General features: G+C 41.1%; 1 protein-coding gene across 7 annotated transcripts in view; it reads right to left on the bottom strand.

Moving 5' to 3' along the window:
- Window positions 1-1,281: 1,281 nt before the first annotated feature.
- Window positions 1,282-12,395, bottom strand: part of RASSF6 (Ras association domain family member 6) — a 42,172-nt gene continuing 31,058 nt past the window's right edge. For 6 of the 7 annotated variants that reach the window (XM_043513394.1, XM_043513393.1, XM_043513391.1 and 3 more), the window contains 6 exons: window positions 12,023-12,213; window positions 8,706-8,807; window positions 6,395-6,446; window positions 5,297-5,415; window positions 5,108-5,205; window positions 1,282-3,396 (listed from right to left, as the gene is read on the bottom strand). In XM_043513394.1, coding sequence (XP_043369329.1) covers window positions 3,321-3,396; window positions 5,108-5,205; window positions 5,297-5,415; window positions 6,395-6,446; window positions 8,706-8,807; window positions 12,023-12,213 — 638 coding nt within the window. In that variant the 3' untranslated portion in view covers window positions 1,282-3,320. The remainder of the gene's footprint in view (window positions 3,397-5,107; window positions 5,206-5,296; window positions 5,416-6,394; window positions 6,447-8,705; window positions 8,808-12,022; window positions 12,214-12,395) is intronic. The other variant, XM_043513396.1, reaches the window with a different exon arrangement.

The following is a 12,395-nucleotide window of genomic DNA, read 5'->3' as shown; positions in this document are numbered from 1 at the left end:
TTCCCTTGTCCTGGCCATTTGATTCATCACATTGGACAATCACTCTAAAACAATTTTCTACAGAATCATTGCCATGTTTGCAAATGGCTGCTACCATTACAAACTGGTAATTTTGTTTCTTTAACAGTTCAGGTCATGGAGACACTGCAGAAAATCTATCCAGGTCCATGCCAGGCTTCATAGGTATTTTTATAATGCCCAAAAGTGTTAGACACTATACAAACTGGGAAGACAGGTCTTTTCCCTGAATAATTTACAACCTACATATACACAACATACAGACAAAGGAAGGGGGAAGGGATTCAATCAGACGACACCACGCTTAAAAGATGTACTTGACTTTCAATCTCATCAGTCAGTGGCACTTACTCTTAAAATGAAAGCGTGCGTTTCATTTCTTTACTGAATCACAGCCAATTTTTTTCTTTTCTGGTTTCTTATATTTTTGAAGTCTTCGCCGTATATCTTAGTCTTGTTTTTTTAGAACACTTACCTCTTTTACTTTTCATTTGTATTTCACAGATTGACGAGTTTGACAGAGTAGAAATAAAACAGACATAAAAGTAACTATGTTTTTAAAGGCTCATTGCCAAGCAGGAACAGCACATTAAAGCTAAGTACTGCAATTTCTGAAAATGATACATGTGCCCCAACATACAGGAATGTCACTTGATAGGGTCATTCTGAGGAGCTGCATTTCTACAGCCTTTTCCCCCACATCAGCCCTGACAAAAATGAAAGCATGGGTTGCAAGGCTGTATCTGCTCATGATCTTGCAGCACCAAATGGACGATAAATTTGACACTTGGAACAATATGCACAATGAGAGGATGACCAAGGTCCATGTAGATAGACTAGTTTTCCCCTTAATTGAGGCATTTACTTTAAATGTAATAAGGATAATTGGATATGAGCCTGTTTTCCTCCATGATAACCTTTGTAAGGACTAACTTTTACTCTCAATTTATCCACTGGAATGGGATTATTTTATCTGAAAACAGATTTATTAGATTTAAAGTACCTTAAATCTAGCCACTTACATTCCAGTGGGACCAATTTTGCAGCTTTTATGTACATGCAAAACTCCCCTCTACTTAGGCCTGATTTGGTTAAACAATGAAAGCCAATGGATTTAAGCACTTACTTAAAGTTAAGCAAATGCTAAAGTGCTTTGCTAAATTAAGAACTGTGTGCATGTAGGTGTTGCGGGACCAGACCTGATATGTTCCCAGCCATTTTCCATATGGCCTGTACATTGATGAGCTTTTACATCTCAGCAAGGTCATTGAGTTATTCATATTTTAATATGTCAACATTTTCATACTCTGTATTCATAAATAACTATTCAACAATTACTAGGCTGAATTCCATAGGCCATTCTACATAAAACTCAGAATTTTTTCAAACATATAATGCACTGGATACATTGCAAACCATTGAGAGAGACCAGAGTTACAAAAAATACCTTTTTGTATTAAGATTAAAACAATAAAATAAATTGTATAATTGCTAATCAGTCAGAAGGCTTGTACTCCAGTTATATTAATATAATAATACCTAAATATGTTGTAGTACCATCTACCCAGTGCCAAAGGTTACACTATGTCTTCAAGCGAACTGAAAACGCAATGTGAAACTCAGCTAAAACTAACTTGTGCTTGGTTTTGGGTGGAAACCACACAATCATTTAATTTACTTGGTTTTGACCCAAAACCATAAACTGGTCCAGACTTTATTGAAAAGTGGCCTACCCTTTACAAGCCTAAACCTTTTGGCTCAAATTTCCCATTTTTTAAGGCTTGGCAATGAAACTTTTCAAATACTGCAGCTGCATTTGACTTAAGGAATGGACAGTTCTAGCTTTGAGATATTTAATGCTAAGTATTTTGACTGCTGAATAGTTTTAGCCAAAAAATAAGCACCTTAATAAAAAGTGCACAGGTAGAGTTACAAGAAGCTGTACATTAAAATAAACTAGTTGCTGATAACAAATAATAATTCCCATTAACACAGGTGCTTTTCATTTTTGACACCATCCAAGTTACAATATCTCAGGCAAGAATAAAGTTGTTATTTATATTTGTGTAATTTATTCCACTATGTTCTACAGCAGCATATTTTGCATTATGGTAAAGCAACCCCTCAATGTTTGTCCTATATAATTTATCCTGTATAAGTACATGACAGCTCAGCATGGGACATAGAAACCACAAGACAAAAGGCAAACACAGCATGACAACAGGGGGCAGTGAGTTATTCATATGAATTATATGGGCTTTATTTACAACTTGGCAAGTTTGGTCTTAGCAAAATGCTTGGGATGTGTGATCCAAGTGAACGATATTAAGGAAGAGACTGATACAGACTCTGCGCTGTGGTCCCACAGTGCCTGAGCCCTCCATCCTCAGGGACATGGTTGAATTATGCTAGTGTGCCCCAGCAGTACTCACTGGAATCGTACTGCCTGCACCTATTTTTGCCTGCTGAACAGAGCCCCCCTTAGCCTCTAAACAAGAAGAAGGAATAAGGAAATAGGAAAGTAATCTGTTTCTTAGCCAAAAGAAAATACCTCTATGGGGTCTTGAAGAAACTGATCAATTGTAATAATGTTTAGAGAGAGCTCATTACACAGTGACTTAAAAAGGAGTTTCAAGTGCAAAATTAATCTCTTATTTTTAATCAATTGATTAAATACAAAGCATGAGGGGAAGTGTCTTTTTCAGATCTTATTATTCAAGCTAAAACACTAAAGGTCTGATTTACAAAGGTAAGGGACTTAGGCGCCTTCCTTCCATTGACTTTCAATGGGATTTAGCTACCTCACCTGCTTACGTGCCTAAATACCTTTGAAAATTTGGCCCTAGATTCATTAAATGAGCACCCCCAGACTCAGAATAAATAATCTCTCTCAAACAAAGACAGCTGATGACTATTTTCTGTACGATTCTTACTTCATCTGGGGGATTACGATATTTATCTGTCTTCACAATGCTCTGGCTAGTGGGGTGCAAGTGGACAGGTTTCAAAGTTGTGCCCTTTTAATTGGCTTTTCTCCTTTCTGAAGTTTCTAGTTACACGAGTTTTCAGAATGTGCAGTACCCATATAGAGAACAATACGTTTTTTATCAGCTCTTCTTAATTCCCATTCAGATTGCAGTGGAGTTTCTTTTCAATCCCAGATGCAAAGTCGCCAGCAACACACCCGACCCCACTTGACAGGCTCATGTGCTATAGATGTCACATTCTCAGTATTTCCAAGGATATAAAATTAAGTCTCCTTTGGCTTACAGGAAGTGTTTCATCAGCTGCAGGCTGTGACATTATACGGTAGTCTCCGTTTTTATTACTGTTTTACTGTCAAGGTGCTGACGTATGATATCCTTCTCCCTAACGTATCTGCGGTAAAGAGAGACAGAGAGAGCAATCATTTCAAAACATACCGAACTATGCAGAAATTCAGCCCAAATGTTCAGTTAAATATTTGAATGGGTCAGAAATTTTTCATCAGAAAAAAATTCTGATGGAAAATGGCAACTTTGTTGTTAGAAAACGCCTGAATTTTTCTGGATTCCCTGTCCTGTTTATTTTGGCCAGATCATCAGCTGGTTTAAACTGACATACCTCTGTTGATTTCAGTGACAAGTCCTTTACATGTTTAGGCTATGTCTACACCACACAGCTTTTGGTGACATGACTGTGTCGCTACATCTGTGTCGCTAGAAGTCGCGCAGTGTAGATGCTGTTTGCTGGCTCTCCTGCTGACAAAAAAATTTCACCCCCAACGAGCAGCATTTGCGTTGTCAGCAGGAGAGCGCTCCTGCCAACAAAGCACTGTGCATGCTGGCACCTGTCGTTGGCAAAAGGGGGTTTTAAACACCTCTGAAAGACAAACATTTTGTCGTTCAATTGCCAATGTAGACCTAGCCTTAGCTATTGATCTGCATTTCTAAAGTGCCCATGACTGTGGTCTGTCCTTGGCTGGCATCAGGAAAGTTTATGTCAGCTAGCTGAAGAGCATTTTTAAGGGGTGTTGAGTTATAGATCTATCCAGATCAGGGTTACTATAGTCTCTGAACACATCACAACCATTAATACAGTGATTCTCAGATCTCAGTGGGTCAGGAGCCAAATTAGTGATCAACATTACCCAAAAGAGCCACAGTCATGTGAATTCGTTGGTTCATTTACTATAGTACTATTCATATTTAAACTGTATAACAGGGGAAATATTTAGTTTATGTATATACATGTATTATTCTCACAGCAAAATGACTGACCAAGTATTATTTTTTTATCAACTACAATTGGTTAACAACATAGTAAAAGCATCCTGACTAGTTAATAATTAAATCACACAGTGTTTTAATACCATATTCTGCAAAGAGTCAGAGGAGGCACATTAAAGAGCCATTTGCAGCTCCCAAGCCTCAGTCTGAGTATCTCTGCTTTAATACATTTATGCTCATAAGGGCAGCACTATAATCCTCCTTTTACAACTGGAGAACTGAGGGGGTGGGTGAGTAGGGAACTGAACCTGGGTCTCCTGAATGCCAAGCTAGCACCTTCACCACTGACCCTCCCTTCTTCTCATTAGCAAATCATTGCTAAGTGCTATGCAAATACTACAGGATTTGTTCTGGCATTTACAGCCACAGCCCCAGAGTTAGGGTGTGGGTGTGATGCAGATGTGCTCCTGCCCAGCAGCAGTCCCTGGAGGCATTCTGATGGATTTAGCAAGAATATCTCTGGGAGCACTGAGGCTGTGCATTCCAAATGGGAGCTGCAACATCATTTAAAGGGTGCAGTGTGCACGCTCTGCGGGCCAGTGTGCCCAGTGCGGCTGTCAGTGGAAGACATCCACAGGTCTTGCACACTGGGATGGGAATCAGTGAAACTGTGGCTGCTACTTGGCAGGTGTGCCAAAGGGATGAGACAGGCTACTTGCACATTCTCTCTATTTTTGTTCACCTGTGCAGAGCTAGCCACAATATAGCACCAGGCTGTATCTAGGTGCTACTCTGTAGCACCTACCAACGACTCTGAATGCAGTGTATTTTCTCAGACTGCAAACAAATAAAGCAAACCTACCTCGTTTACTCCTACTTACTTTGCAATTGTCTGTTGAATCTCCCGTTCTTCTTCTTCTTCTAGTTTGTGCAGAAAGGATTCCAGAAGAGGAACATGAAATTTAAGGTACTGAGCAACCTATTGTGGGGACCACAAGAAATGCACATCAGTGAGGTGTGTTAAATGGGAAGAGTATTGGGAAATATGCAGAACAAGAAGGATCACATACATCACTGGTAACTTCTTCTGCATTCTTGTCCATGAGAAAAAATTGGACAATCTTTTCTGAGGGACCCTGTAAAAGTCTCTCCAGCAGCGGAGTGTCTGTGTTCTTGAGCCTTTTCTTTTCTGGGAATGAAAACAAATGAATTGATGTGCATGTTCATTTTGTGGCACAACAAACAGCAGCAGTAACTAATATCTAACTCAAATAGTATGGCCAATTCTTTGCTTAGACATACTACTTTCATACTTTGGACATACACTGCTCTTATTTAACACACACAACTGTTATTAACATAAATGGGAGTGCCATATGCAGATCAATGGGAGCATATGGTCCTACGGATATCAGGACAAAATTTCCAAACCAGGGACCTAAATTAGGGCCCTAAACTTATATTTAGACATCTAAATAGAAACCAGGAGTTTCTATTTGGGTGATGAAATATGGATTTAGGAGCCTAATTTCAGGCCCACTGGTTTGGAAATTTTAGCCTTAGTTTCTCTTTAATAAAATCCCAGTGAATAATTCTGAAAACCAGTAATATAAACTGGACAACTGAGAGTCAGGATTATCTTCCTTATTCTGAAAGCCAATGTAAAATATGACAGGAATAAAAATTGTAGACCTGATATACAGACAGCCACCATTTGAAAGGGATTTGGGCTATTGCTGCCTCATGTAAGTATTTTATCACCCTTTGAGAACAATATACTATGGGTTTCAAATAGAATCTACTCCAACAAACTTAACAGGTACCCTCTACTCCAAAGTGTTCAGTGGGATTTCACAGATTGTAAATTAGAGCAGCATTTTATCTAAAATTAGGTTCTTAAGCCTATTTTTGCTTTTCCTAATATAACAAAGTTAACTTGACACACATTAGACATACAAAGTATATGATGAATAAATTAAGTTCCATTTTCCACTGAGAAACTGCACCAGGTCTTCACAAATGGTTTTAGACCAACGCAATCCCCAATTGGCAGAGCACAGGTAAGACTCCAATGCCTGTCCCTTTTGTGTGAGATATGAGCCTCCTCCAAAGCCCACTGGAAGTCTAATCAGCCGTGGAGCCACAGAGAAACAAACTGTTTTATTTACCTCCTGATGCATGGATGATATAAAGTGCAAATTCTTGTGGACTGTTTTCAATCTGACAAAGAAAAACCAAACTTGACTCAATGCACTGAACGGCAGATTTCACATCAACTACATTTCCCCATCATTAAACTGTCAATAGATATAAGAGATGCACCTGAAATTTGTGGTCTTAAATCACAATGGGCTTTCAGTACTGATAGTAGATAGAAAAATTAGTAGGGGTGGCACCCTTAAACATTCTGGACTTAGGGTGACCAGAGAGCAAGTGTGAAAAATTGGGACAGGGGGTGAGGGGTAATAGGAGCCCATATAAAAAAAAGCTCCAAATATCGCAACTGTCCCTATAAAATTGGGACATCTCGTTACCCTATCTGGACTTTGGATAAGGTTTCACACTAAGGTACCATTTTCCTTCCCTTTGTCCCCAGCTACCATGTAATTAATATAACTACCATTGTACTTTCCAGAAGAGTAATGGATCACCACAGTAGATCATCTCACAAAAAAGTAATGGATCACTACTCCCTTGTTTCCCTGGAAACGCTATATTACTCCATACAAATATTTTTGTGACAATCAGATTTACCAGCTGTACAGATACCGCAGTAGAGAATTTGGATTTATTACCACCTATTTGTCTGAACAACACTACGAAATTCTCAGTCCTTTTTACATCAAACTCACGATTTAGTCTCTATTGGGTGTCTTCAGAAACTGTAGTTCCATTAGTTATGGGTATTATTCATAAAAGTCCACATTCTCCTTTTAGCATTTTATTTCACATGTTCCACTGCATTTCACTGACTTCACCCTTAAGGGTGCTGTACAGCAGCAAGATCAGATTAGAAAAATCTAACGCACTATATAAAAGCTAGGCACTATTACTGTTGTTGTTATTAATTATCTCCAGTATAAAGTGATTCTGAAATGGCAAGAACTGCAGATAGGTGATTATTTTCAATAATTTAAAACTGTTCTTTTGGCAATTTTTTATGTAACATTCGAGTATAAGAGAAGCTCTGGGCATCGGGCTAGTGGCACATGTTAGTTATAAAAACGTATGAGAGTTTTGACTGAAGACAGTAGGGCAAATGCATCACTTCCAAAGGAAGGATTATTCTAATCACCCTAGAATAAAAAAGATCATTGCAGCCTGTTTTTAATAGCCTTTCTGCTCCTGTAATGTTCCTTGGCTGCATACATCCAGATGCCATGTTTTATCAGTGAGGTTTGAACATGGGACCTTCCTCACTGAAACACAGGTCTTGCCACTTGAGCTGAAGGAAAACTTCTTTTGCTGTAAGCAGTGGAACCTGGCGTCCGTTGTTGGGTTTTGTTTTTTTTTTTGTTTTTTTTTGCAGGTGAGGCACAAATCACAAAATATTTATTTCCACCCCGCACAATGTAATAGCTATTAAAAGCTTACCTTGTTTATATGGAAACAGCAGCAAGCAGACCAGACAGCTGGAGTTGCTACTGTTGGCTCCTCATGAACGGGGCCTGCCCCGTGGGGGCTGAGGCTGGGAAGGCACAGGGTGTAAGTCCCATCCCTGCCTTCTGCAAACCCCCTGCAGCCTGGGTTTAACTGCTACAATCCTGCTATGACTGCACAAACAGTGGTTACCACAGCAACACCCTTATAAAGTGACTCCTGGGTGGTAGATTGCCATGGTAACAAGGCAGATCCAGGAGGCACTATTAGTTATACCAAGAATTGAGCCTCTTTTGCTACTGGACAGAGTGAATTGTGACATTTAAATCAAATCAGTTTGTCCTTGACTGATAAACATACAGATTTAAGTAAAAAAGTTTTCAAAATACATTTTGTAGCCTGACTGGCGTGGTCTAATGAACTGCCACTAACTATAAGCAAATCATATTTGTGAGGGCCTGCACTAGAGGGAGACATGGTCATGTGCAGTAAGCAACAGATTAGCTTTCCTTACTGTAAACGTGGTTACAATGAAGTCATTCGCTAGGAAAAGCTGAAGATATAGTACAGCTTTCCTTCCTGTAAATGTAGTTATAATGAAGTCATTCTCTAGTTCCTCCTGCTCTGGAAACTAGAGTAACAGCAGCATCAAACACTTGTCACTAGTCTCAAAACACATATGAAGCCTTAGGAAAATAAAACCTACCTTCATCCTTAAAAGCGGCAATAGCACACTTTGTTTGCTATACTTTCTGTTTGTGGCAAGTCTCCTTAATATTTCTGTCCTTAGATACAGTCAGCAACAGAAGGCATCTCTATATTCTGGTTATCTTTTCCAGAATTCAATTTGTGTGTGTGAGCGTACACAAAGAGAATTACCTTAAATTTCCGCAGTAGTTGCTCAATTACCTCTCCTGTTTTCATGTTACTGTTTATTCTTATTTTAGTTTCTGATCCAAAGGCTGGAGTGAAAACAGATGTCTAAAAACCAAGAGCAACAACAAAATGTGACATTAATACCTATTTGATGAAAACACACTTGTGTAAAATCGATCTGGGACAATATGATGCATGATGTCATGCAACTTGTGTATATTATTCTTTCTTTGCTTGAAATTGTCTGCTCCTTGAAATCTACTTTGCGTATTTTAAAAGCATGGTAAATATTCCCAATTTTTTTCAGTGTGACATATTTCTGTGAACAGACTTATGCAATGTGTGGTTCTTGTGGTTTTTTTTCCTAGCTTCTTATAAAGGAAGGAAGAAAGAATATAATGAGAATTAATTAGAATATTATGAAGATATTCTGAGCTACTATAGTTATACCTATGACAGCATTTCTACTGCAAAATCCTATGTTATAGTTTTATTTCTTAACACTAAAAACAATAGGCCAAAATTCTGATATCAGTTATATCACTGGGGGTATTCCACTGATTTTAATGAAGCTAGTCTGCATTTTCCCCAGCAGATCTGAGTGCTGAATTTGGCTCAGGTTTCAGAGGAGTAGCCATGTTAGTCTGTATCAGCAAAAAGAATGAGGGGTACTTAGCCCTGGTCTACACGGGGGAGGCGGGGGGTACCTAAGATATGCAACTTCAGCTACGCGAATAGAACAGCTGAAGTCAGCTTATATTAAGTCGACTTACCTGGCCATGAGGATGGCAGCAAGTAGATCGCTGCTGCTCCCCCGTCGACTCCGCTTCTGCCTCTCGTGAGCTGGAGCTCTGGAGTCGACGGGGAGCACGTTTGGGGATCGATTTATCACATCTAGACGAGATGCGATAAATCAATCCCTGATAGATCGATCAATACCCACTAATCCGGCAGGTAGTGAAGACCTGCCCTTAAAGACTAACAAATTTATTTGGGCATAACCTTTCGTGGGCTAAAACCCACTTCATCAGATGCATGCAGTGGAAAATACAGTAGGAAGATATATATACACAGAACATGAAAAAGTGGGTGTTGCCATACCAACTGTAACAAGACCAATCAAATATGGTGGGCTATTATCAGCAGGTTAAAAAAAACTTTTCTAGTGATAATCAGGATGGCCCATTTTCAACAGTTGACAAGAAGATGCGAGTAACAATAGGGGGAAAATTAGCATGGGGAAATAGTTTTTACTTTGTGTAATGTCCCATCCACTCCCAGTCTTTATTCAAGCCTAATTTAATGGTGTCCAGTTTGCAAATTAATTCCAATTCTGAAGTTTCTCACTAGAGTCTGTTTTTGAAGTTTTTGTTGTTGGAGAATTGTGACTTTTAGGTCTGAAACTGAGTGACCAGGGAGGTTGAAGTGTAGTAGCTTAGTTCAGTAGGGCCAAAGACTATGGTTATAACCTTGTTGTATGTAAAGATTGTCACAGTGTGCCTGGCCCTGGGGAATGAAATAGGTCCATAGCCCGTGGGCCAGAGCAGGGGCTCCCAATATGGCCAATTAAAAGGGCAGGGAAGCACCTGGGACTATAACAGATCAGGGCAGCTGGACAAAAGAGACCAGGATGAGAGCAAGACCTGGTGAGTTGGAGACACCCAGTGAGAGAGACACTGGGTGAATCAGAGCAGCCGAGTGAGGTCAGGAAAAGGGAAAGCTGACAGTTGCCAGAACCAGAAGATGTTTCCTGGGAGAAAGATGCCTGAAGGAAGGAAATCAGCAAGACGGGTTTATCGGCTAACCTCCCCAAGCCAGAGTGCCAGGGCTGGAGAGGAGTGAAAGACAAGGGGGGCACCGGAGGGGATTACCCACTGATGTCTCCAGGTTGGAGAGCTAGACCTGGGGAAAAGTGAGAGGACCCGGGAGAGCGAGGGACACTCCCCTGGTAAAGATGATCTCCCAGCAGAGGGGCTGTGGGGATCCTGCTGGGAAGTGCAGGGTTGAGCTCCAGCTGGAAGGGCTGGGCTAGCCATCCTGGCAGAAGAGGGCCAATGAGGAGCCTAGGTGTGGCGGAAGAGGAAGACACCGGACTGTGCTATGGAAGGACTTCCAGCAGAGAGATTGACGGGACACTTGCTGGGGAGAGCACGGGTGAAAGGACTAGGTATGGGGGATATGGGAAATGGACTGCTCTTGGGATTTTTGTTGAGGAATCAATGAACTGTGTTTTGGTAAGAAACTGGCCCCAAACAGGGGTATTATTTAATCAAGTGAGCCTGAAGTGGATTTATTGGGGACTCTGAAAGAGAAAATTGAAGCAAATGTACCTGTCATGTCACAGCCTATGATAATAGACCTTAAATTAATGTCTGGTAAAAAAATTAATGAGGTGAAAAACAAGAGTAAAACGTTAAAAAACCCAAACATTTTAAGGTTGTATACAACAATTACAATTGGTGAGACGATGCTGAATTACTGCATGTTGGAATAAGTCCCATGACTGCCGTTGACCTTGTAAAACTGGGAGATGCATCTCAGAGGGCTATCCCAGTAAGCAAACACATCTGGGAAAGATTCTGGTCAGCTCATGTGGGCAGGGTGGTACCAGTACAAGGAGTGACCATTGTATAGGTACTGTCCAGAATTGCAGTAAAGATGCATAGTCCCCTGCTCTCTACGCTGGCTTCCCAGAGGCTACTGAGTCAGGTTCAAAGTCTTGGCCCTTTGCTTCAAGGCGCTCAATGGTTTGGGCCTAGGATAGTTAAAGCTCTGGGGGTGAAGGCGACAGTCTGCTTCTCAGGCACAATGGAACCATTTGCCATAAGGCTAACGCTTGCCTCTGCAGGAAACAGAGCTTGCCTGGGGGCTGATCCAAGGCTGCCAAACAAAATCCCACAGGAATGAAGGACCATCCCAAACCTCTCTTCCAAGGGCAAGGCACACTTCTGTGGCCTGCCTTCTCTGACAAACACAGACCAGGGAATACAGCATCCCCAGCAGTATTAGGTGCCAGGAGCAGGGCAAGGAGGGATGGGGGGTGGGCAGAGCCATGACTCCATGCCCCCTTTTTACCAGCCAGTCGAGCTCGCCAGACACAGAGCAGGGAGGACACTGCTCCCTCCTTAAGCACGGTGCAGCAGACATGGCCAAGCGCACTGTGTGGGAGCTCTCTGGAGGCTTGGGCTGCTGGGTTCTCATGCCACACTTCATCTGATGATGGTTAGGGCAGAATCAAGCCTTAAACAAATTGTTGCATTTCACCTCATCAATTCTCTGCTGCATTCACAATAACTTTTAGCACAGGAGAGCATTCACACCTCGTAGTTGTAGAAATGCCCATTAATGGAGAACCTGAGCGTTTCCGTGTCTTTTCTTGCTATTGTGAGGGAATTTTCCCTTTTCCTCATTTGTGCAGCATCACTCATGGTTCTGGTTCTGGGAGGGGTCAGGGAGTTGAGCTCTTGCACACTCCTGGGCTTCAGGGTGCTGCTCTCATAAGAGGAGCAACCTGGACAAAATAAAACAAAATCAGCACAGTGTAGAGCTACTTCACCTCCCTTTTAGTACAGCCCAGTGCTGCTTGCAGCATCATTTCTATCGCTGTTTGCCAATAGGTGATGCTGGTATGAAGGTATAATGGTTTGTAGTGTTCATACAGCAGTCATAGAGTTATTGGCTGTTTGAACTGGC

The sequence above is a fragment of the Dermochelys coriacea genome, chromosome 4 (genome assembly GCF_009764565.3).
Source record: "Dermochelys coriacea isolate rDerCor1 chromosome 4, rDerCor1.pri.v4, whole genome shotgun sequence".
In the NCBI taxonomy this organism is placed as follows: Eukaryota; Metazoa; Chordata; order Testudines; family Dermochelyidae; genus Dermochelys; species Dermochelys coriacea.
Note: the sequence above shows the minus strand (reverse complement) of the source record. Positions and strands in the feature narration are given on the sequence as shown.